This window comes from Sardina pilchardus, chromosome 17 (assembly GCF_963854185.1).
Source record: "Sardina pilchardus chromosome 17, fSarPil1.1, whole genome shotgun sequence".
Taxonomy (NCBI): Eukaryota; Metazoa; Chordata; class Actinopteri; order Clupeiformes; family Clupeidae; genus Sardina; species Sardina pilchardus.
This window is the reverse complement of record NC_085010.1, coordinates 13856328-13881982: the sequence shown is the minus strand read 5'-3', so window position 1 is coordinate 13881982 and position 25655 is coordinate 13856328. Positions and strand designations below refer to the sequence as shown.

The window sequence follows — 25655 nt, the reverse complement described above, 5'->3', positions numbered from 1 at the left end:
GGCTGCTCACGCCATTTATGAACCCACAAACAGTCAATGAAGTTGCGTTTTTTGTCTTTCCCGCTGTTTTTGGCATGTTGTCCACAGACATCAATATTCATTAAGGGCGTTTCGCTGAATATTTATAAGCAATTATGGGTGTGTCTTGAGGTACGCACAGGTGCTGCAAATGTAGAGTAGAGCTTGATTTATAAAGGGAAATTGGCGTGGAACGTGCGTGCGCACGGTTTTATAAATCAGAATATTTCTGTGCGCACGCACTTTCTGAGTTTTGAGCGCACGCCATCTTCTGGCGTACATCCTGCGCAAAGTTTTATAAATGAGGCCCCTGATCTGTTACTTGTTTTTGGTGAGTATTTGCATGAGAACACTTTGCATTGGCAGCACAGCCTACATGCATTAGTGCTCAGGATGATATTTAAAGATCCTCAACCACCTGAACATCTTGTGAATGAGAACAGTTGTGGTATTTTGTAGCGATGACCTTCATCACCTTAATCCTGACAATGCTCCTCTGTCTACATGGTATACCAAATCTTCTGTTTCTTAAAGTTACGTTTTGCTTAAAAGCTGTTTTTGATGTTTCATTTGAATGAGAACGATAGTTCATCTAAGCAGGTGTACAGTATGTGTCATAAGAAGAAGTTTAAATTTCCTCCACAGGATCCAGAGGTCAGTACACTCTGACTCAGACTCCAGCGGTGAAAGCTGCATCTGTGGGGGACACGGCCATTCTGACCTGTAAAGTCAGCAGTGCTGTGCACAGGAATAGTAATGGAAACTACCTTCACTGGTATCAACAGAAGCCTGGAGGAGCTCCTAAACTTTTGATAAAATTGGCAAACCAACCACATTCTGGAACTCCATCTAGATTCAAAGGGAGTGGATCAAGCACAGACTTCACTCTGACCATCAGTGGAGTCCAGACTGAAGATGCAGGAGATTACTACTGTCAGAGTCTTCACAACCCTAACAGTGTGTGGGTGTTCACACAGTGATACAGAGCCGTACAAAAACCTCCTTGTGCCAGACTACACATGAGTGCACTGCTGCAGCTTTGAGTCTCTGCAGATGGTGTGCTGTTCATATGAGCAGTGAGAGTGGGCTGCACACACGTATCCTCAGTAAGTTCCTGGACACTAGAAAGAGTTCTGCTCAGGCGTTATTATGGACAGCCGAGCAGTGACCAGTCCAGGGGAAGAGGCTGAAGGCCAGCTACCAACAGAGCAGTGAGAGCCACAGGTGGGGAGAAGGAACCCATTTGCAGTACAGAGCTTTTGTAGTGACCTTGTTGCATTTCTGATTATTCCCATTCATTCTGAATATTTTGATGACTCTGCTTACCTTTGTCCACCCATACATTGTCATTCAGAGTATTGTGTGTTAAAGGGGAGTGACCTTTAAATCATGATTGTCAGTGAGCATACAAAATATGTTTTCAGTGATTAAGGAATACATTCAAATTGGTGTTTTTCTTGCACAGAACTAGAGTGGCGAACATATTAAGTGTAAATTCAAATTGATCAACTGGTAATGCATTTAGAAATGAGTATACAGCAGATCCCATTTGTAAGGAGACTATACACTAACACTGAGAAAGACTTCTGAACATTCAGCATTGTGTATTGTTTCATTATTATACTGGTGTTCATAACATCAACATTGTCTTTTTGGTGACACTTTACTTGATGGCTTCGTTCATAACACATTCATAACAGTCATGAAGCATTCATGACTGTTTCATGAAACATGACTCAACATTCATAACAACCCTTACATGAATGTGGAGGACAAAACGTCAAAAACTTCTAAATCAAAAAGAGTCCAATGAATGAACCCGTCAAGTAAAGTGTTACCGTCTTTTTCAGTTATATTTAGATTATATTGTCTATTAGTAATTGTATTAGGGCCTATATAAATTTAATAATTATTTCATTATTATTATTTTAGTCTCGGATTAAATTAGTGTCACTGTTTGTTCTTTTAGAATGTGTTCAAATCTTTACACAGATACTTCACATGTTTACATAAAGTCTCATATGTCCCATTCTCAAACATCAGAAGGTAGTCAGAAGAAAAATGAATGTGACTATGTTCTTAGCACATCTGTTGAAGCCCTTACTTATTCAGCCTTTTTTTCCAACATTGTTTGTGGACAAGAGAATAAACAATTACACATTTGTGTGGATCAAAACGGTGTCTTTAAATTGTTTTGAACAGGATTTACTATAAGGCACAATTGCCTGCTTGAACCCGAATTGGTCACTGGCACTCAAATCTGCTCCAGCATGGAGGGACACTGTGCGGGACCATCTTGGCAGGAGATGGCCTACCTAAATCTAACAAGTTAGGATTATTAAAACTATATTTGAGATGGGAAAGTGGTACTAAATTTCCACAAACTTTATTCAGTGAACGGGTAAAGCCGTCCGTTTGCAAGCAAAATCAAGAAATACGATCTATTAGTTTTGTTTACCGTTACCTAGCAACCCCATTCTCCCATTCCTTTTCAACGGGGCGTAGTACAGTGGATAAGAGACTGGGTTACCATGCTCAAGGTATTGGGTTCGGATCTCAGCTGAAGCGTATTTTTTTGCCTGCCAAAGTACGCACGATGACTTCTATTTTCTTAGATGACGTTACCTCGCGGCAAATAAGAGTTTGTGCTTTTTGAACCTGTCAAAGATTGACTGGTTTTATTTCAGTTATGAGTACAGTTAAGTAGAAGTAGGCTTCAGTAGGCTAGTTGTTAGTAGAAAGGTTGTGTTTTGACTTTGAGTCCCCAACGCTGCCTGGAAGGCGCTTAGGCATGGGTTAAGGTTAGGGTTAAGGTTAGGTTAAGGTTAGGGTTAAGGTTAGGTTAAGGTTAGGTTAAGGTTAGGAGTAGGATTAAGTGCTTTTAAGTCAACAGTGGCAGCGCTGCCTGGAAGACAACTCAGAAAACAACTCTTTAAAGTAGCTTGTCTTTGATAAAGCTACCACATGACCACTCATTAACCTAATATTTGTATAATCACTTCCAAGTAACCCAGACATGGCAAAACAGCTAAAATCTGTTCAAAACTAAATTAGGCCTAGCCTACTGTAGAGCTGGTAAATACACAGGCCTATTGACAGAGAACATGGATGTTAGCCTAGACATCGGGTGTAAATAGTATTGTTGATTATTACACTATTTACACCCGGGTGTAAATAGTAATGTTCATTATTACACTATTTACACCCGGGTGTAAATAGTAATGTTGATTATTACACTATTTACACCCGGGTGTAAATAGTAATGTTCATTATTTGCACCCGGGTGTAAATAGTAATGTTCATTATTTACACCCGGGTGCAAATAGTCTCTGCCTATATAAAAGTTGTTGCTATAGTAACACATTTTAACAACTAGAAAAAAAGAAAATGTCCTTTGTGCTGCTGCGAATCACTATGGTTGGCAATATCAAGTTGGCGCCAATACATTTTGTTGTAACTTTTAATCAACTGTAGTAACTTATTTATCACTACTATACCTTGAATCAGCCCATCATAAACTTTGGCTCAAAACATGTAAAAGCAAACTCAGTACAGTTTAATGAATATAAAGACACAAGACAATTGTTCACTGTACTTTAGCTGTGAGCACAACAGCAGTCATTGGTCACTATGTTGATAAATGAATAAATAGTAAATAAATAGTAAATAAATAAATAGAATCACCAGTCTACAATAGCCTATAGTCAAAACTGCTATGTGCACATGTTTTTGTAAGTGTGTTTTGCTTTAGATGCAGGAGACACTAAGAAGTGTATGGGTGGTGCCATTAACATCTGCATGGATAAGCTTGGGTGGTTCTATGAAAATAAATGTGAAATGTTCAGCAACTTTCAATGTTTTACAGCACTTAACCTGAAACATAATATGAAGCATTACATTTTTTAAAAAAGTCTGACATACATTTTTATTAAAAAATCTTTGAATAATATATTAAGTCTGTCAAGAATAGGGTGACCACCTGTCCCGCTTTACGTTGTACTGTACAGCAATTTTACCCTTTGTCCCGCCTCACGCAAATTGAGCATCTGTCCCGCTTTTTCGTTCGACCCTGGCCAATTGAAAATAAATACACAGATACGCCCACAGGCGTAGTGTTAACTTATGTCCAATAGTTCAAAGGAGAGCAATAAAATCTGTAGTCGATAGGCTGAGTCGTACGTCAATCAAACTGTTGCCTGGTGCACGAACGCCTCCGCAACGTTGTCAAAGATCTCAAATTGGAGAGAGCGCTCCTCGGTCAGGTTAAGCAGCCATGGCTAGTGTGGCCACGAGAAAGAGAAGATGCACTTTCAGCGAATGGACCGCAACATATAGCCTACTCTTGGCAAAGATCTAGGCTATAGACGGCGAAGCAGAGAGGGCATTTTGCATTTGCGTTTTTCTCTGGGGCATGGTGAAGAATACGATGTGAAGCGACATGGTGCAAGTGAGTCCTACAAAACTAAAAAAACACTCCGAGAGCGCAGACGTAGGCCAAGCGAAAACACAACCGCCTCCTGGATAACTCCCATTTAATCGTTTGTTCCGTGGGTCATTTCAGACCTTTCCTGAAAATCCCATCCTTAACTTTTTGAGTTATCTTGCGAACCAACAGACAGACAAACAAACAGACAAACAAGCCCCGATGAAAATAACCTCCTTGGTAGATAATAAAAAACACATCAAAGAAACATGCAAATCATAAAAGATTCTGGTTTACCTATTTGCACTGAAAGACATGTAGTTCAACTTTCTATGCAAGCCTCAACTATAGACTATAGGCCTTATAGTTGGTTGAACTTAGGCTAGGTGGGTCTAATATTTTTTTTGTGTGTTTTAAGAATTTGAATGCCTGGTCCCTTGGACAGCTGACAATTTTGATAGTCCCAATAAAGATGAGATGTTGCGAAATTAATGTTTTGTCTTTTAGCCTAGGTATCTTAATCTTATGTCGGTAGATAAAAAAAAATGTTGCTTAGTAAATTAGATCAGGCAATATATCTTAAGTTTAAAGTGATTATGTCTGTCCCACATTGTCCCTCTTTACCATGCTACTTGTCCCACATTTTGTCTGACTGGAGGTGGTCACCCTAGTCAAGAATCATGTTTCCTAATTTCTGAAAATAATTTCAGAGATTATTACACTTTCTTAAAAAGCTTCTCAGTGGCAAAAGGTGGACAGAAAATGAGCGTCACGGGAATGTCCGAACCCTGATCATCTACACTTGATTTGTCCAGGAGGAGCAGCATTTGCATAGAAGGGTACTTTTCATAAATTGAAAGTGTCTGTGTATTCAGAGGGATTTTATAGTGTGATCTGCTCTTGGGTTCTCAGACAGATTGGTTCAGGTCATTCTTGATGATGAGGTCCAAAATAAACATGTTGTTTAAGGAGATATTGCTCTTGAAACTTATCTACATCCAAGGTAAGATGCACAGCTGCATATTCATGACTGAAAAGAGCAAGCTTATATTTTTGAAGAGACTCTTCAGAGTTATTATGAATGTGTGTGTTTTTTTGTTTGTTTTGTCTTCAGAATGCAGAGGGCAGTACACACTGACTCAGACTCCATCAGTATTACCTGCTGCTCCTGGACAAACAGTCACCCTGAACTGTAAAGTCAGCAGTAATGTTTATAGCAACAACGTTCTGAACTGGTACCATCAGGTATCTGGAGAGCCTCCTAAACTCCTGATTTACTATGCCAGCACTCTCCAGTCAGGCACTCCATCTCGATTCAGTGGCAGTGGATCTGGAAGTGCTTTCACTCTGACCATCAGTGGAGTCCAGACTGAAGATGCAGGAGATTACTACTGTCAGAGTGTCCATTACCCCAACAGTGTGTGGGTGTTCACACAGTGATACAGAGCCGTACAAAAACCTCCCTCTGTGAGAGTACACATGACTGCACTGCTGCTGCACAGACTTTCAGCAGGTGTGAAGGGTGTTTAGTATTTGCCAAGATATTTACAAGGTTAAAAAATATATTTTTTATCATAACATACTATATTAACTCTTTATAATGACAAAATAATACATGTTTTTGAAAATGCATAGAGATTGGCATACTTTGAGTCTTCACCTCCTGATTACCAAATTATCAATAATGACAGAAAAATACGAATAAATGTTTTTGGAAATGTTTTTAAATTTCCTTTGAGCATCAGGGCCTTTTAGATGAAAATGTCAGGTGTAGCCTACATCAGGAGGGGACATAGTGGACTTCACACAGAGGCTGTACAGCAAGTGCTAGGAGATCATGATTCCAACTCCTGGATTGAAATGTTCATTCCCTTAAATAATATCCAGTTTTTCACAGTGTCATGAATTCTATTTATACCAAAATCATTCCATTTATATTCAAAACCAGCTTGTTTATCTTGACTAGATAATGTCATTTGAGAACATATTCACATACAGCTAAACAGAACATTGTACAGAAACAATACGAAGTAAAATATAATATTCTTTAGTTTTGTGTAAACAAAATGGCTGTAACACTCACTAAAACAGTAAAGTCCAAGATTAACCTAGATTATATGTTTTGAAGAGTAAAAAAAAAAACATCACTCCACACAGTCAAATGTCTGCTGCATCATATCAAACTCACCATATTGTAAGCCCAGTAAAGACTGACATCTCAGGATCTAAATATTGTCAGGGGGATCATGGTGGAGGTGTATTTCCATGTTCATGAATTAGCATAAAATCTCACTAAGACTTGATTGCACTATTGTTGACGATACCCCCCCCCCCCCCCCCCACACACACACTTCAAACAAGTCTGAAAAATGATGATAACACATTACCAGCCATCATTAGTGATGTTTTCAATATGCGTCTCATCTGTTAGCTGTTGCTAGTGAGTATTTGCATAGGCAGCACAGCCTACATGCATCAGTGGATGATATTTAAAGAACCTCAACCACCTGAACATCTTGTGAATGAGAACAGTTGTGGTATTTTTTAGCAATGACCTTCATCACCTTAATCCTGACAATGCTCCTCTGTCTACATGGTACGTATCTTATCTTGTGTTTCTTATGATTTCTTTTATTGCAGTTCTTGATGCTTCATTTAGATGAGAAAACAATTTCATAAAAAAAGGTGTATATTGTAGGTCATAAGAGCCAAGTTTGAATTTCCTCCACAGGATCCAGAGGTCAGTACACTGTGACTCAGACTCCAGCGCTGAAAGTTGCGTCTGTGGGGGACACGGCCATTCTGACCTGTAAAGTCAGCAGTGCAGTGTACAGCGATATCTTAGGAAGAAACTACCTTCACTGGTATCAACAGAAGCCTAGTGGAGTTCCTAAACTTTTGATTAAATTGGCAAACCAACCACATTCTGGTACTCCATCTAGATTCAAAGGGAGTGGATCAAGCACAGTCTTCACTCTGACCATCAGTGGAGTCCAGACTGCAGATGCAGGAGATTACTACTGTCAGAGTTACCACTACCCCAACAGTGTGTATGTGTTCACACAGTGATACAGAGCCGTACAAAAACCTCCTTGTGCCAGACTACACATGAGTGCACTGCTGCAGCTTTGAGTCTCTGCAGATGGTGTGCTGTTCATATGAGCAGTAAGAGTGGGCTGCACACACATATTCTCAGCAAGTTCCTGGACACTAGAAAGAGTTCTGCTCAGGCATTATTATGGACAGCCGAGCAGTGACCAGTCCAGGGGAAAGCTACTGACTGAGCAGCGAGGGCACAGGTGGGGAGAAGGAACCAATATAAGGACTCTGGGCCCATTTACAGCACAGTAGAGCATGTGTAGCACTTTGTTATTTGTATGACCTTGTTGCATTTCTGATTATTCCCATTCATTGTATTTTGATGGGTCAGCTGTTAACCTTTGTGCGCCAATACATTGTCATTCACAGAGATGTGTGTTACAAAAGTGTAGTGGCCTTTTCTTGTGTGTTAGTGAGCATTACCATACAGACTTATTTTAGCAGTGATCAATGAACACTTTCAAATTGGTATTTTTCTTGCAGAAGAATGGAAAAGCATGCAAGTATTGAGTGTTGTAATACATTGGCAAAGATATTTAGCAGTGAAACATAGAGAAAGACGTTTGAAACACATGTGTTTTGTGTCTATCTGATATCTAATGGGCTTTTTATAGGCTATTGTCTGTTGCTTAGTTCTATTCATTCAATTCAATCATTGAATTCTTATTTCATTATTTTCATATATTTTGTTATTAGTTTGATGTTAAAAATAGGGAGAGTGTTGAGGGGAGTGTTCATTTATTTTCATTGTGTCCCCTAGGTTATAAATGTGGCCTGAAATGCCTTGTTTTAAAAAAAAACCCCTTCTTCCCGAGGCACTTTTGAATTTATTTCCTCAGCATTCAATGATGCATTTGAATGGAAATATTTGAAATAGCTTTCACAGCAAAAAAGTATATGCGGTTCATTTAGATTAATTAATCACAGTGTGTAATTAATTAGATTATAATCTTTGATCGATTGACAGCCCTATTTACTATATTTATTTGTGGACAACAGAATAAACACTGACTCACTGGCACTCAAATATGCCTCAGCATGGAGGGACACTGTGATGTTAAAAGATGTTTTATACACAAAGTTCAGGAGGATCTCATAGGGATGATTGACAGCATCATGTGTTATGGCGTTCCAAAACATCCCACCTCCTCCCAATTTTCCTCCTTTTCACTGAAATGAAACTCATCTTACCAGTAGGGGGCAACAGATATCACCAATCACAGCAATGTCCACTGTAGGCATGTCAGGACCACGGTCAGTTACCAAGCCAAACATGCTTATTGTCTGCACTCTAATTTGTATTTCTTATAGATGAAGTTGTAAAATTAGAATTGTTGGTAATATCAAGTTGATGCTATAGTGACACATTTTAACATCTGTTGTATTATATTTTTCACTACCCAGATAGACCATGAGCAGCCCATCATATGTTTTAGTTAAAACGTTTAAAAACAAACTAAGCTCAACTTTATGAAGATGGTGCAACTGTTCTCAGTAGTTTACATGTAAGCACAAAAACACTCACTGGATAAAAAAACTGAATCAATCTAGAGTATGTTACATGTATGGTAAAGCAGCATAAACAAATAAGAAGGAAATAAAATTATTGTCTAAAATGAAGTGACACTTCAAAGTCTGTGGGTGCCAAATTGCAGATGTAAGCTTGGGTGAATCTCTGACTATATTTAAAATGTTCAGCCACCCTCCAGAGAATATAGGACTTTAAACACAACGTGAACAATCACTTTTCAAACATACTGGCATGGATTTAATATTTCAAAACTTTTTAAGTACATTTAGACAATCAAAACATGCTCCTGGATTTCTGAAAATAATGCCAAATGTTTCAGACTTTAGTTGAAATTCAGCATCTCAGTGGTGAGAGGAGGCAGACAGAGGCAGGAAAATGATGTCACTGGAATGTCAGAACCCTGATCATCCATCTACACCTGATTGGTCCAGGAGGAGCAGCATTTGCATAGAAGGGTACTTTGCACAAATTAAAAGTGTCTGTGTACTCAGAAGGTTTTTAGTGTGACCTGCTGTTGGGTTCTCAGACAGCTTGGTTTAGGTCGTTCTTGATGATGAGGTCTAAAATAAACATGTTGTTTAAAGTAATATTGCTCTGGACACTTATCTACATCCAAGGTAAGATGCACAGCTGTTAAAAATATTCATGACAAGACCGAGCTTGCATTTTTGAAGACAATCTACAGAGTTATTATGAATGTGTGTATTTTTGTTTCGTTTTGTCTTCAGAATGCAGCGGGCAGTACACAGTGACTCAGACTCCAGTATTACCTGCTGCTCCTGGACAAACAGTCTCCCTGAACTGTAAAGTCAGCAGTAATGTGTATAACAATGACTTTCTGAACTGGTACCATCGGGTATCTGGAAAACCTCCTAAACTCCTGATTTACCGTGTTAGCACTCTCCAGTCAGGCACTCCATCTAGATTCAGTGGCAGTGGATCTAGAAGTGCTTTCACTCTAACCATCAGTGGAGTCCAGACAGAAGATGCAGGAGATTACTACTGTCAGAGTGCCCATCACACTGGCAGTGTGTGGGTGTTCACACAGTGATACAGAGTCGTACAAAAACCTCCTTGTGCCAGACTACGCATGAGTGCACTGCTGCAGCTTTGAGTCTCTGCAGATGGTGTGCTGTTCATATGAGCAGTGAGAGTGGGCTGCACACATGTATCCTCAGCAAGTTCCTGGACACAAGAAAGAGTTCTGCTCAGGCATTATTATGGACGGCCGAGCAGTGACCAGTCCAGGGGGAAGAGGCTGAAGGCCTGCTACCAACAGAGCAGCGAGAGCCACAGGTGGGGAGAAGGAACCAATATAAGGACTCTGGGCCCATTTGCAGTACAGTAGAGCTTGTGTAGTACTTTGCCATTTTTATGACCTTGTTGCATTTCTGATTATTCATTCTGAATATTTTGATGACTCTGTTTACCTTTGTCCACCCATACACGTCATTCAGAGTATTGTGTGTTAAAGCCGGGGAGTGATCTTTAAATCATGAGTTTCAGTGAGCATACAAAATATGTTTCTAGTGATTAAAAAATACATTCAAATTGGACATGACATTTCATTCAACACTTGAACACACCATCACACACCAATGTAGCCAACTCCCTTTCTTGTTATTATGATGTCATAATCATCCAGCACTGTGTGATGCAGAACCTTGATCACTTCACCACAACAAACACTGAGTAGGATACAGTAGAGCACATCTATTATTCACAAAGACCTTTTGAAAACTACAGCATCAGTGATATTTGGTAAGTTTTATAATACTATTATATGGGTTATTTGTCTTTTGGTATCGCTGGTGAATGTGGTCTGGTCTGCTGAGACTTTGTAACTTAATTTAAGACCCTGCCTTCTTCAACAAAAGTGATTAACTTTAGGCATGGCCTTTGCTGTTTTCTCTTAAATGGCCGATTATTAGAGATTGCTTTGGGCCCTTAGTTGAATGATGGACTGTGCAAAGTCTTTACTCTAACTAATGCTAATTTAATAACAAGGAAAAAATCAATTGGCTAATTTAACACCATTAAGACCTAAGACCAAACACTGCTGAGCCAGTGCAATGCTCCCAATTACCATTTAATTGTTAGAGCTGATGGATGACAATTTTGCTTTGTGAGAGTCATTGGCCTTTGTGCCTTAAATCAGGGCCTGGCGTGTTATGTCCATGTCACCAAAAAAAAAAAAAAAAACAGTAAACAAAGTTCTATCTTGTTGCGAATTGATGTTAAACTCAATTGAAAGATATGTCCCACTCATATGAAGAACTTTACTGGTTTTATGGATCAGAAAGCCTGAAATGTTTCTAGGACACATCAAACTGACATTGATGACCCTTGTGTCATGCTCTGAAAGTTGAACCAAGTTCTATGTTCAGCTCATGTGCCAACCGTTCTGCTGCTGAACTAGCAAACAATAGCAAATCTGCTGCTTGCAGGTGGTCTGGGTGATCTCTGCCCTTTACAGACATTGTAGGGAGCAGGGAAGCAGTTTTGCATGTCTTGTTAGAATCCTATGACACAGGTTACCATGGTGTCATTATGATGTCACAAGGCACCAATATCAGAAGCTTGCTTTTAAAACTAGGCTCCTTTATAAGCTCATTTTACCCCGCAACTGTGACATGAGATCACAGAAATGTATTGCTGATTGTATTTGATTTAAAGTCACAACAGACAACAGCAATAGGCAATCTGGTAAGTTTAACATAATTTGGACGATGCATGCACTGAGAATTTTGTTTAACGTAGTAACGCACAAATTACTTTTGTTTGTTTCTTTGTTTGATGAATTCACATAGGCTAATACATAAATACAAGCGCCTGCCTATTTCAATTCAACCTCCCTCTCTTTCTTTCTCCCTCTGAATATTTCTGGAACTACCTGTAACTATTTTCACTTCTTCTCCTCCTCAGATCTTAAGATGACTCGCACACGAGTCCATCCAGAGCCCGTAAGTCATGTCTATATATGGCCTTGATGATTCCCTCTGAATATTCTAGATAGAATAAGGCTACTGTTGTTGCTAATTCCATGGAAATTCATGCAGCCTGACATATTTTTGCTTTTCCATAACACTTATTGACAGCACTGTCACATATAAATCTGATTTTCATTTCTGTCTGTCTGAAACAGATCAGAACAGATGACGACAGTGCATCCACATCTTCCTCTGGTTCCATTCTTGAGCCAGTATGGGAGCTGTGCCCTACAACGGCACCTCAACCTCGTCCCGCTCCCCCTACGCAGTCCAGGTTGGCTTTTGCCGTGGAGGCTCCTGGCACCAATGCACAACATGTGCCATGTGGATGCCAAGCAGGAGTTCCGCTCCAGCTACACCTTGGGCAGATATTCCCTGGACCGTCATCAGCCCACTGCTCAAACCCATGCCCGGTGATCATCCCGTTCCCTGTTGTGCCATGTCATCACAGGGCATCCAGCGCTGCCCATCCCTCACTGCTCTCCACTGGGCCTCAGACGTCTCCCCGTCCCACTCCAACTGCGTCTGCTCCTGGGGTGAAGGAGAGGGACGAGGAGAAGGCCGATGCTGCTGCTCGCCTGTTACAAGGCTCAGAGCGCACGTCACGCAGCTGTGAAGAAAACTCCAAGATGAAGAACAAAGGAAAAGATGTCGCCGCTCAACCTCTGTCCAGTGGTTCGAAGCGCACATCAAAGGCTCCTCTTCGTCATATTGAAACAGCCACCACCCCAAATTGTGCGGCCACTCTTAAACCTGCGGCCAGAAGGACACAGTCACCACCAGCCAGAGTGAGTTCAAGTTGATGAGTTTTGATTTTGTTCTTTAGCATGCCAACTTTGGCTGGACTGCTCACTCAGTTTAAATTCATTTGTAAAGCAATAACAAGATACCAACCAGGGTAAGCTATATTTAAAAAATAGATGCATGGACAACGTATTAATCAAGATGTTTTGACTTCTTCCTGACGAGCAAAAAATATAAACTTTCACTATATATAGTATATAATATATATATATATATATACTGTATATACTGTATATAGTGAACGTTTTAGGGCAAACGGTCCACTATATGGTTAGCCATAGACTCCTATCAGTACCTGCAGACTTGACCCCTTTCAAGTTAAGAGGTCCCAAATCCCAAACCATAATCATGAAGAGTTATAAATTGAGACACAATCATGTTTTTAAACGTTTTGTTTGTTTTTCAGGCAGTGATTGCCGAGAGTGAAGGGGAGGAGAGTGACAGTGAGGACAGCAGCTGTGATGATGAGGAAGACATAGCCATGGACAAACTACCTCCACCAGACACCAGCAGTCTCACTGCTCCCAAACCATCCCACATCACTGGGAACATGGACGACCAGCGCCTCACGTATTTAAAGAATTTGGTACTGGCCACTGAGAGGAAAGTGGAGTTGGTGAGAGAGCAGAAGATTAATAGAAAGGCGATGTACAAGGAACACAAAGAACAGCTGGGAGTGAAGTGGAGAATCTTCAGAGAAAGAAAGAAGTTCCTAAAGCCAGACCTGAAAAGATGGATAAAGGAAGAGCTGAGAAGGCAAAACGAGGCCATGTACAAGGACTGGAAGAGGCTCAAACGAAAGCTGAGACAAGAGAAAGCCGACCTGAGAGAATGCTTGTACAAGTACAAAAAGGACCTCAAAGAGGAAGAAAAGAGGGAGGAACAGAGGCAGAGGGCTCTCGAGAAAAAAAGTCGGGAAAAAGCAAAGGAAGAAAAAGTCCAGCAGAAGAAGTTACAAAGGGAAGAGGAGAAAAAACGTAAGGAGAGGCTTGCGCAGGAGAAAGAAGAGAAAAAGGCAGCGATGGCGAGAGCACGTGTGGAAGAGAAAAGGAAGGAACAACTGCAGAAGGAGGAAGAAAAGAAGTTAAAGAAACAGTGTGAAGTTGAAGAGAGTCTGGCCAAAAAGAACAGGAGAACAACTGACAGAATGAGCAGATATGACAGAATGTGCTCCTGGATAAGAAGCCATAATCCGCTGTGACTGTCTTCGCCCTAGAAGGCAGACGCAGGGATGACGCTGCAAATAAGGGAAGATCTGTACTGGCAGCATTGGGAAAAGGAAACGGGGGGCTCTTTGGAAAGGAAATAGAGGAAGGAGAAGAAGTCGCAAAAAAGCTGAGCAGCTGCCACAAAAAAAAAAAAAAAAAAAACAATAATAGTAAAAAAAACCCTGCTCTCCTGCTAAGTGGTGTGAAAAAGAAGCGAAGAGGAGCATCACAAGGGAGTTTCCAGGGGGAGGAGAGAGGGCATCTTCACAGTAATGGCTGCCATCCAACAGACAAGAACTGCTGTCATCACAGCTCCTTCAATGTGGTTTGTATGAGAAGTGTTGGTACACTGTCACCAAGGTAAGCTAGATGCAGGAGGGCCTATACTACTTTTATGTGTCATCAGAACCAGCCATCTGAACAGGGAATATAACATTTATATCACCTAGGACAACATCATTACCGACAACACCAGAATCATTCACATTGCCAGACTGTGACCAACATGGCTGCTATTGGATTGGCTTCTGTCTGAAAAACAAAACACACAAAGTAGACTAACTTTTAAAGGTAATTTGCATTCTCTCCGTGTAGGTTCACTCGGCATGTGTCCCGACCACACAAACATGAGTATCATACAACATGGCCGCCAGGGAGAGATTGCTGTGGAGCCAGATCTCTCATCCCCAGCGGGAACTCTCTACACTAAAAGGTAGCAAGTGTCAAGATGAAGACGGAGTGAATGTGACTGAGTGTTTATCTTATGACATGGTGCTGTGAATCTAGTTATGAATCAGACTCTTCCTGTTTCAGCTCCTCTCGAGCATCGCTTCATCCATCAGCTGTCCCAGCACCAGCCCAAGGAGGATGGGTTCCCCCAAAAGCCCGGGTCCTCCTGAGGTTTCTTCCAGCTTCCAGCTGGGAGTTTTTCCTTGCCACCGTCGCCTATGGCTTGCTTTTTGGGGCATGAGGACAGCATAATCCTAATAAAAGAAAACTATTCAAAAACTTTGAACGTTCCTTTTTTTCTTTTTCAGTATGCCAGGATCACCACAGCAGCTACCATTATCAGCACTCTAATTTGAATTCTTATGAAATTGCAAAATTCTGGAAACAATGAAGTTCCCGCTCATAGTGGTAAGAAAATTCCAAAAGAGGTGAGAGGTCAGGTGATCTCTTCAGGGGTGTCAGCAGATCGCTTATCTCAGCATTATCTGCTATGGGCATGCCAGGATCACAGCCTGTTACCAAGCCAAAAAGGTGTAGTGCTTGAACTATCGGCCCATCAAAACTTTTAAAAGCCAACTTCATGAAGATGGTACAACAGTTCACAGTATTTTAGCCGTGAGCACAACAGCAGTCACTGGTTAAAGGGCTTGAATTACAAAGAATGTTGCATATATGATAAAAATGATTTAAGTGCTCTGTATTTAGTAAGTCTAGTTCTAGATCCAGGTGACACTAAAACGTTTATTGGTGCCACTAACATTTGCATGGATCAGCTTGAGTGGTTCTCTGAAAATAGATTCCAAATGTTCAGTCACCCTCCAAAGAACATAAAACTCTAAGCACAGCATGAACAACTACCCTTCTACCAACTACTTTTCCACTTTCGTCATGCATGCAGTCTCTGAAAAACAAGTTCCTTGGTTTCTGAAAAAAATCCGTTTTTTTTTTTCCAGACCTTCTTATAACAGCTGTAGATAAAATTCATCTCAGTGTTGAAAGGAGGCAGGGAAATGAAGTCACTGGAATGTCAGAACCCTGATGATGCTTCTACACCTGATTTGTCCGGGAGCAATATTTGCATAGAAGGGTATTTTGCATAAATTGAAAGTGTCGGTGTACTCAGAAGGTTTTTCTAGTGCGACTAGCTCTTGGGTTCTCAGACAGCTTGGTTTAGGTCATTCTTGATGAGGTCCAAAATGAACATATTGTTTAAAGTGATATTGCTCTGGACACTTATCCAAGGTAAGATGCACAGCTGTTAATAATATTCATGACTGAAAAGAGCAAGCTTGCATTCTTAAAGACACTCTACAGAGTTATTATTAATGTGTGTGTTTTTGTTCTGTTTTGTCTTCAGAATGCAGGGGGCAGTACACAGTGACTCAGACTCCATCAGTATTACCTGCTGCTCCTGGACAAACAGTCTCCCTGAACTGTAAAGTCAGCAGTAATGTTTATAACAACAACTATCTGCACTGGTACCATCAGGTATCTGGAGAGCCTCCTAAACTCCTGATTTACTATACTTACCGTCTCCAGTCAGGCACTCCATCTCGATTCAGTGGCAGTGGATCTGGAAGTACTTTCACTCTGACCATCAGTGGAGTCCGGACTGAAGATGCAGGAGATTACTACTGTCAGAGTGTCCATATCCCAAGCGGTTATGTGTTCACACAGTGATACAGAGCCGTACAAAAACCTCCCTCTGTGAGAGTACACATGACTGCACTGCTGCAGCACAGACTCTCAGCAGGTGTGAGGGGGGGTTTAGTAATACATTTGCCATTTGTCATTACCAAGATATTTATAAGGTTAAATGCATATGTGGTTTATTTTTTTCAAATATATGTATGTACATAAAGATGTAGTAATTTTACTTTACTTTGAAATTCTTGTGTCTTCAACATATATTATCGATATTGATCATAATAAAGCAATGTATACCAATGTTTTTAAAAATGTATAGATGTGGGCAAGTCTTGAGTCTGAAACTGGACATGGAGACTTTCCTTTGACTATCAGTGAGTTTTAAATGAAATATGAAATATGACTGCAGGAGGGGACACAGTGGCACACAGAGGCTGTAAAAACAGAAGCAGCACAAACACCTCCCTGACTCAGAGTACACATGACTGCTGTTACATGGGCCTGTTGCAGGAGCTAGGAGAACAGGATTTAAACTCCTGGCTTGATAAGAATGTATATCATTCCCTGCTATTATATACATTTGATATTTATTTATTATTCAGTGTATTTTTGTCACTGTGTCATCGATTGACATTATGAAATCAAAACCAGCTTGTTCATCTTGACCATATATTTCAAAATAATTTTTATATCAACCTAAACAGAGCATTGTACAGAAACAACAACAAAATAAATACTTATTTAAATGTAATATAATATTTCCAGAATATCTTGTGTAGACAACAAACAATTGTTATATAAATACACCTGCTACAACAGTCCAAGACTATAACTTTAACTTGTCTATAACTTTTAACTTGTTTTGAAGAGAAAGGAAAGGCAACAACAGATTAAATAGATTTCTCATACCACATAACTCCCCTGTAATAGAAAAGTCTTTAACGCCTATTCAAACAGTAAAGTCAAAAAATGTACTTAGACTATGTGTTTTGAAAAGAAAAGAAATAATAATAGAAGTAGTTATCCTTTGTTATCCCCCATGACTACACACAACCCAATGGCTGCTGGATCACCATACTGTATGTCTCTGACATCTCAGAATCAACATACTGTCAAGGGGATCATGGTGGAGGTGTATTTCCAGGTCTATGAATCAGCATAACTAGTCATTAACATGCACTTTGTTGATGTACTACTGTACACGTGTCTGCCCCCCTCCCCTCCCCCAAACAGGCCTGAAATAAATGATGATGAGAACACATTACTAGCCAGTATTAGTGATGTTTTCAGTGTGTGTCTGATCCGTTAGCTGTTTTTGGTGAGTATTTGCATGAGGACACTTTGCATTGGCTGCACAGCCTACATGCATCAGTGCTCAGGATGATATTTAAAGATCCTCAACCACCTGAACATCTTGTGAATGAGAACCGTTGTGGTATTTTGTAGCAATGACCTTCATAACCTTTATCCTGACAATGCTCCTCTGTCTACATGGTACGTATCACATTTTGTTGTGCATCTTAAAATAACACTTTCTTTGAAAAGCAGTTTTTGAAGATTCATTCAGATAATAAAACTACTTGATCTGCGGGTGTATGTGTCATAAGATAAGAACCAAGTTTAAATTTCCTCCACAGGATCCAGAGGTCAGTACACTGTGACTCAGACTCCAGCGGTGAAAGCTGCATCTGTGGGGGACACAGCCATTCTGACCTGTAAAGTCAGCAGTGCTGTGTACTGGCATGGTAGTTATGGACACTACCTTTACTGGTATCAACAGAAACCCGGAGGAGCTCCTAAACTTTTGATTAAATTTGCAAGCACACCACATACTGGTACTCCATCTAGATTTCAAGGGAGTGGATCAAGCACAGACTTCACTCTGACCATCAGTGGAGTCCAGACTGAAGATGCAGGAGATTACTACTGTAAGAGTTACCACAGTGGTGGTGTGTTCACACAGTGATACAGAGCCGTACAAAAACCTCCTTGTGCCAGACTACACATGAGTGCACTGCTGCAGCTTTGAGTCTCTGCAGATGGTGTGCTGTTCATATGAGCAGTGAGAATGGGCTGCACACACGTATCCTCAGCAAGTTCCTGGACACTAGAAAGAGTTCTGCTCAGGCATTATTATGGACGGCCGAGCAGTGACCAGTCCAGGTGGAAACTACTGACAGAGCAGCGAGAGCACAGGTGGGGAGAGGGAACCAATATAAGGACTCTGAGCCCATTTACAGCACAGTAGAGCATGTGTAACACTTTGTTATTTGTATGACCTTGTTGCATTTCTGATTATTCCCATTCATTGTATTTTGATGGGTCAGCTGTTAACCTTTGTGCGCCAATACATTGTCATTCACAGAGACGTGTGTTACAAAAGTGTTGTGGCCTTTTCTTGTGTGTTAGTGAGCATTACCATATACTTATTTTAGCAGTGATCAATGAACACTTTCAAATTGGTATTTTTCTTGCAGAAGAATGGAAAAGCATGCAAGTATCGAGTGTTAATAATAAATTGGCAAAGATATGTAGCAGTGAGACATAGAGAAAGACTTTTGAAACACATTTTGTGTTTTGTGTCTATCTGATATCTAATGAGCTTTTTATATTGTCTGTTGCTTAGTTCTGTTCATTCAATTCAATCATTGAATTCTTATTTCATTATTTTCATACATTTTGTTATTAGTTTTTATTCAGTCTGAGGTTACAACTTGTCAAAGCTTCTGGCTTTTCTTAGTTTATTTTAATATAGTCCAACATGTCCTATTCTCAAACATAAGAAGGGAGTCAACAGAAGTGACACCTGATTGTATTTATCTAAACACTGACTTACTCACATGTGACACATGAATGTATTTATGTTATTAAAAACATCTGTTGAAGCACTATTACATTTTGTACTGAAGCTTTACTTCACTGTTAGTCCTGAAATTGTTGTTCTAAAATCAGTCCTTTGTTTACTATTAGGGCTGTCAAAATAACTGATTAATTTAGATTCATTAATTTCAGAAAAAATAACTGATTAGACCCGGTGCCATTCTAGTCAGTATCCATTAGACTGTTAAATAGGGAGATGAGAATGTGCTGCCTGGATCATTGATTGGAACATTTACTTTAAAAAAAATGGCCTAATGGTGTTAAAAATAAGGGGAGTGTTGAGGGGAGTGTTCATTTATTTTCATTGTGTCCCCTAAGTTATAAATGTGGCCTGAAATGCCTTGTATGTTTTAAAAAACCCTTCTTCCCGAGGCACTTTTGAATTTATGTCCTCAGCATTCAATGATGCATTTGAATTGAAATATTTTAAATAGCTTTCAACGGCAAAAACTTTAAATGCAATTCATTTAGATTAATTAATCACAGTGTGTAATTAATTAGATTATCATTTTTAATCGATTGACAGCCCTATTTACTATATTTATTTGTGGACAACAGAATAAATAATAAACACAGAGAGAGAGAGAGAGAGAGAGCGCTGTGGTATTTTCTCACTGGCACTCAAATCTGCTCCAGCATGGAGGGACACTGTGATGTTAAAAGATGTTTTATACACAAAGTTCAGGAGGAGCTCATAGGGATGATTGACAGTATCATGTGTTATGGCATTCCAAAACATCCCACCTCCTCCCAATTTTCCTCCTTTTCAATGAAACGAAACTCATCTTACCAGTAGGGGGCAACAGATATCACCAATCACAGCAATGTCCACTGTAGGCTTGTCAGGACCACGGTCAGTTACCAAGCCAAACATGCTTATTGTCTGCACTCTAATTTGTATTTCTTATAGATGAAGTTGTAAAAGTAGAATTGTTGGTAATATCAAGTTGACGCTATAGTGTTCAGCCACCCTCCAGAGAATATAGGACTTTAAACACAACGTGAACAATCACTTTTCAAACATTCTGGCATGCATTTAATATTTCAAAACTTTTTTAGTACATCTAGACAATCAAAACATGCTCCTGGATTTCTGAAAATAATGCCAAATGTTTCAGACTTTAGTTGAAATTCAGCATCTCAGTGGTGAGAGGAGGCAGACAGAGGCAGGAAAATGATGTCACTGGAATGTCAGAACCCTGATCATCCATCTACACACCTGATTTGTCCAGGAGGAGCAGCATTTGCATAGAAGGGTACTTTGCACAAATTAAAAGTGTCTGTGTACTCAGAAGGTTTTTAGTGTGACCTGCTGTTGGGTTCTCAGACAGCTTGGTTTAGGTCGTTCTTGATGACGAGGTCCAAAATGAACATGTTGTCTAAAGTGATATTGCTCTGGACACTTATCTACATCCAAGGTAAGATGCACAGCTGTTAATAATATTCATGACTGAAAAGAGCAAGCTTGCATTTTTAAAGACACTCTACAGAGTTATTATTAATGTGTGTGTTTTTGTTCTGTTTTGTCTTCAGAATGCAGAGGGCAGTACACAGTGACTCAGACTCCATTAGTATTACCTGCTGTTCTTGGACAAACAGTCTCCCTGAACTGTAAAGTCAGCAGTAATGTGTATAACAATGACTTTCTGAGCTGGTACCATCAGGTATCTGGAGAGCCTCCTAAACTCCTGATTTACCGTGTTAGCACTCTCCAGTCAGGCACTCCATCTAGATTCAGTGGCAGTGGATCTGGAAGTGCTTTCACTCTGACCATCAGTGGAGTCCAGACTGAAGATGCAGGAGATTACTACTGTCAGAGTCTTCACTACCCCAACAGTGTGTGGGTGTTCACACAGTGATACAGAGCCGTACAAAAACCTCCCTCTGTGAGAGTACACATGACTGCACTGCTCCTGCTGAGACTCTGAGCAGGTGTGAAGGGGGTGTTTAGTAGAGTAGTACATCACATGTCTTGTGTTGTCAGCACCTCCAATTGTCAAACTATTTATTATGACAGAAATAGGTTAACATTTCTTTTTTTTTAATCCCCTGATTGAATTTGAATCAATGAATTTAGATATGAATTTAGTTTAGCAGTTTAAACACATAAAAAAAACCCTGATACATATTATTTTTGACTAAAGACTGTCACTCTTACATACTCATGAAGCACTGACATCTTCCTTCAAATTAGCATCAATCCCAGAGAATCAATGACTTTCAGTATTCACACAGCACCAGGATTCACAGACTTTTATGTGATATGAGTAACTTTCAAAAGAAGACACTACTGCAGGAGAGGACATAGTGGTTCTAATTCATGGAAAAAAACAAAACAAAATAAAAGTAGTCGGGTAATCCTCTCAGGACTTGTTTAATGTGTCATCAAGCTACATGCTGTTATGTTGAAGTGCCGTACAAACGTTTAAGGTGACCTCCATCCTGAGTGAAACACACCAAATGAATTCACAGAGTTGATAAGGAAATTACATCAAAGCATTGGTTGGTGGGACGGAACACATTATCGCATGAAATCACCAGGTATGAAAAGGATGTAATATCCCTGGCAAAAACATGCAGCGTCCCAACATCACAAGCATTAAAATTTGAAAGCATACTGAATAAATTATCATTTGAAAGGGGTGAGGGGTGTTGATAGGCACAAAACAAGCAGAGTGAGTCCCAGCCTTGGTGTCAAGAAAATATGCAACACCATCAAACACGATTCAACCAATCTTAATCAAGGACCGGATCTCTCCATTTTATAATTTGATGTATCCACTTTTTAAAAATTGAATACAATAATAATCCCCTTAATTAAATTAAAACCTTAATTAATTATTATAATTGTGTGTATACCAAACCAGAATGAAATAAAAAAATAAATAAAAAAAAACCAATTGCTCTATGTCTGCATACATTATGATCTATTTAGTGAGAATCGTTTTAAATTCAGGTGACACAAAGAAGTCTGTGGGTGCCACTAACATTTGCATGGATCAGCTTGGGTGGTTCTCTAAAAATACTTTAGATTCCAAATGTCCAGCCTGTCAGAGATTAAAGAAACCTAAAAACTTCATGTGAACAATCACCTTTCAAAAATACTGACATGAGTTTAACATTTTGAAATATTTCTCGTTATATACATAGTCATAGTCTGAACATGTTTATTTTCCTGCAAGTCATTTCAGCATTTCAGCTTTTAGTTGAAATTCAGCCTCTTAATGGTGATAGGAGGCAGGAAAATGAACGTCACTGGAATGCCAGAACCCTTATCATCCGTCTACACCGGATTTGTCCAGTAGCAGTATTTGCCTGGAAGGGCACTTTGCATAAATTGAAAGTGTCAGTGTACTCAGAGGGTTTTTCTAGTGTGACCTGCTCTAGGGTTCTCAGACAACTCGGTTCAGGTCATTCTTGATGATGAGATCCAAAATGAACATGTTGTTTAAAGTAATCTTACTCTGGACATCTATGTTCATCCAAGGTAAGGCTGCTGTTAATAATAGTCATGACTGAAAAGAGCAAGCTTGCATTTTTAAAGACACTCTACAGAGTTATTATTAATGTATGTTTTTGTTTTGCTTTTGTCTTCAGAATGCAGAGGGCAGTACACAGTGACTCAGACTCCATCAGTATTACCTGCTGTTCTTGGACAAACAGTCTCCCTGAGCTGTAAAGTCAGCAGTAATGTTTATAGCAACAACAGATTGCACTGGTACCATCAGGTATCTGGAGAGCCTCCTAAACTCCTGATTTACCGTGTTAGCAATCGCCAGTCAGGCACTCCATCTCGATTCAGTGGCAGTGGATCTGGAAGTGCTTTCACTCTGACCATCAGTGGAGTCCAGACTGAAGATGCAGGAGATTACTACTGTCAGAGTTTCCATTACCCCAACAGTGTGCGGGTGTTCACACAGTGATACAGAGCCGTACAAAAACCTCCCTGTGTGAGAGTACACATGACTGCACTGCTACTGCTGAGACTCTGAGCAGGTGTGAAGGGGGTGTTTAGTAGAGCAGTACATTACATGTCTTGTGTTGTCAGCACCTCCAATTGTCAAACTATTTATTATGACAGAAAAATAAACACAATTATTTTTTTTAATCCCCTGATTGAATTTGAATCAATGAATTTAGATATGAATTTAGTTTTGCAGTTTAGACACATAAAAAAAAACCCTACATATTATTTTTTGACTAAAGACTGTCACTCTTACATGCTCATGAAGCACTGACATCTTCCTTCAAATTAGCATCATGCCCAGAGAATCAATGACTTTCAGTGTTCACAGAGCACCAGGATTCACAGACTTTTATATGATACGAGTAACTTTCAAATGAAGACAAATGTGCATTCCCTTCCTTCAATATCATCCAGAGTAGTTTGTCACTGTGTCAGAAATTCAATTAATGAAATCAAAACCAGTTTGTTTATTTTGACTGGATCATCATGGTGATTTGAGTTCATGTTTGTATGGTAGGAGCAGGCTTCACTCAGTCTCTTGGTTTGTTTTTGAGAGTGCTAGACCAAACTTATATGTTTACTAAGAAAAGGAAAAAAGGTCGCACTTTGCATATAAACGTGTTGTGCAACAATAAAAAACACGTTTATATGCAAAATGCAACCTTTTTTCATTTGAGTTCATGGCCATATGAAACTAAACAGAAAATTGTACAGAAACATCATAAACAAAAATATAATATTTTCAATACAGTTTGTGTAGACAACAAACAAACGTTACAGAAATGGCTTCGACAACTACTAGAACAGTAAAGTCCAAGACTATTTTAGAATATATGTTTTGAAAAGAAGAAACAATAACAGATGAAGTAGATTTGTTATCCCACAAGACTCCACACCAAATGGCTGCTGGATCATATCAAACTCACCTTACTGTAAGTCCAGTAGGCTATAAGCTGAGATGTCAGGATCTAAATACTGTCAAGGGGATCATGGTGGAGGTGTATTTCCATGTCCATGAATCAGCATAAAATCTCACTGTGAGACGTACGAGGTACATATTCCAATATGTGCGTCTGATCCGTTAGCTGTTTTTGGTGAGTATTTGCATGAGAACAATTTGCATTGGCAGCACAGCCTACATGCCTCAGTGCTCAGGATGATATTTAAATATCCTCAACCACGTGAACATCTTGTGAATGAGAACAGTTGTGGTATTTTGTAGCGATGACCTTCATAACCTTTATCCTGACAATGCTCCTCTGTCTACATGGTATCAAAGCTTCTTGTGTTTCTTAAAATGTTTTCTTTGTAGGCAATTGTTGATGCTTCATTCAAATAAGAAAACTACTTTGTCTATGCAGGTGTATATGTCATAAAATAAGAATAACATTTAAATCTAATTCACAGGATCCAGAGGTCAGTACACTCTGACTCAGATTCCAGCGGTGAAAGCTGCTTCTGAGGGGGACACGGCCATTCTGTCCTGTAAAGTCAGCAGTGCTGTGCACATATATGGGCCATTCTACAGAATTGGTGCAAATTCACACTTCAAAACTTCTTGAGAAAAATGTGTTTTTTCCTGCAAGTTTTGTAGTCATAAACATAGTAGAACATCTAAGGAACACTATTCTACTGATTGGACACTTTAATTTCCTATCGTGTTTTTATACAGTTTTGAAACTTTTTCTCTCTCCCAAAATGTGTCACTACCGAAACGCAACAACATTTGCTATAAAAATGAGTTTTTAAACATCAAAATTAAATATTCTTTACATTAACCTTCTAAATATATTTTTTACATTTTTTTAAAGACAGTGTCATGGTTCTATTGATTAGAAATAGCATTTTAACAAAACCATAAGGGTGGTTCATCAAATTAAATTCATTTTGACTCTGACCATCAGTGGAGTCCAGACTGAAGATGCAGGAGATTACTACTGTCAGAGTTTCCATTACCCCAACAGTGTGCGGGTGTTCACACAGTGATACAGAGCCGTACAAAAACCTCCCTGTGTGAGAGTACACATGACTGCACTGCTACTGCTGAGACTCTGAGCAGGTGTGAAGGGGGTGTTTAGTAGAGCAGTACATTACATGTCTTGTGTTGTCAGCACCTCCAATTGTCAAACTATTTATTATGACAGAAAAATAAACACAATTATTTTTTTTAATCCCCTGATTGAATTTGAATCAATGAATTTAGATATGAATTTAGTTTTGCAGTTTAGACACATAAAAAAAAACCCTACATATTATTTTTTGACTAAAGACTGTCACTCTTACATGCTCATGAAGCACTGACATCTTCCTTCAAATTAGCATCATGCCCAGAGAATCAATGACTTTCAGTGTTCACAGA

General features: G+C 39.5%; 1 protein-coding gene and 3 gene segments (V, D, J or C); all 4 read left to right on the top strand.

Moving 5' to 3' along the window:
• LOC134061807 (Ig kappa chain V-III region MOPC 63-like) overlaps nucleotides 1–25655 on the top strand; it is a 98828-nt gene that overhangs the window by 20396 nt on the left and 52777 nt on the right. Inside the window, 1 exon segment of the V gene segment in view lies at nucleotides 25250–25271. Within this exon segment, the coding sequence occupies nucleotides 25250–25271 (22 nt within the window).
• Nucleotides 401–25655, top strand: part of LOC134061808 (Ig kappa chain V-III region MOPC 63-like) — a 74118-nt gene continuing 48863 nt past the window's right edge. The window contains 2 exon segments of the V gene segment in view: nucleotides 401–525; nucleotides 664–987. Coding sequence covers nucleotides 480–525; nucleotides 664–987 — 370 coding nt within the window.
• On the top strand, nucleotides 10135–15084 carry LOC134061806 (inner centromere protein-like). 2 transcript variants are annotated; one of them, XM_062517609.1, is made up of 5 exons: nucleotides 10135–10367; nucleotides 11997–12034; nucleotides 12217–12849; nucleotides 13272–14785; nucleotides 14887–15084. In XM_062517609.1, the coding sequence occupies exons 2-4, from the start codon at nucleotides 12005–12007 to the stop codon at nucleotides 14064–14066; spliced, it is 1458 nt and encodes a 485-aa protein (XP_062373593.1). In that variant the 5' UTR covers nucleotides 10135–10367; nucleotides 11997–12004; the 3' UTR covers nucleotides 14067–14785; nucleotides 14887–15084. The 2 variants fall into 2 exon arrangements, with proteins under 2 accessions (XP_062373593.1, XP_062373591.1); XM_062517607.1 differs by lacking the exon at nucleotides 10135–10367 and adding an exon at nucleotides 10729–10832.
• On the top strand, nucleotides 22725–23417 carry LOC134061813 (Ig kappa chain V region K16-167-like). The segment is given in 2 exon segments: nucleotides 22725–22816; nucleotides 22927–23417. Coding segments are annotated over 2 exon segments (393 nt in total).

Coding starts and splice junctions, on each gene's coding strand:
- LOC134061806 (XM_062517609.1), top strand. CDS start 12,005: ATGACTCGCACACGAGTCCATCCAGAGCCC. Junction 12,035..12,216: donor CACGAGTCCATCCAGAGCCC/GTAAGTCATGTC, acceptor TGTCTGAAACAG/ATCAGAACAGATGACGACAG. Junction 12,850..13,271: donor CACAGTCACCACCAGCCAGA/GTGAGTTCAAGT, acceptor TTTGTTTTTCAG/GCAGTGATTGCCGAGAGTGA.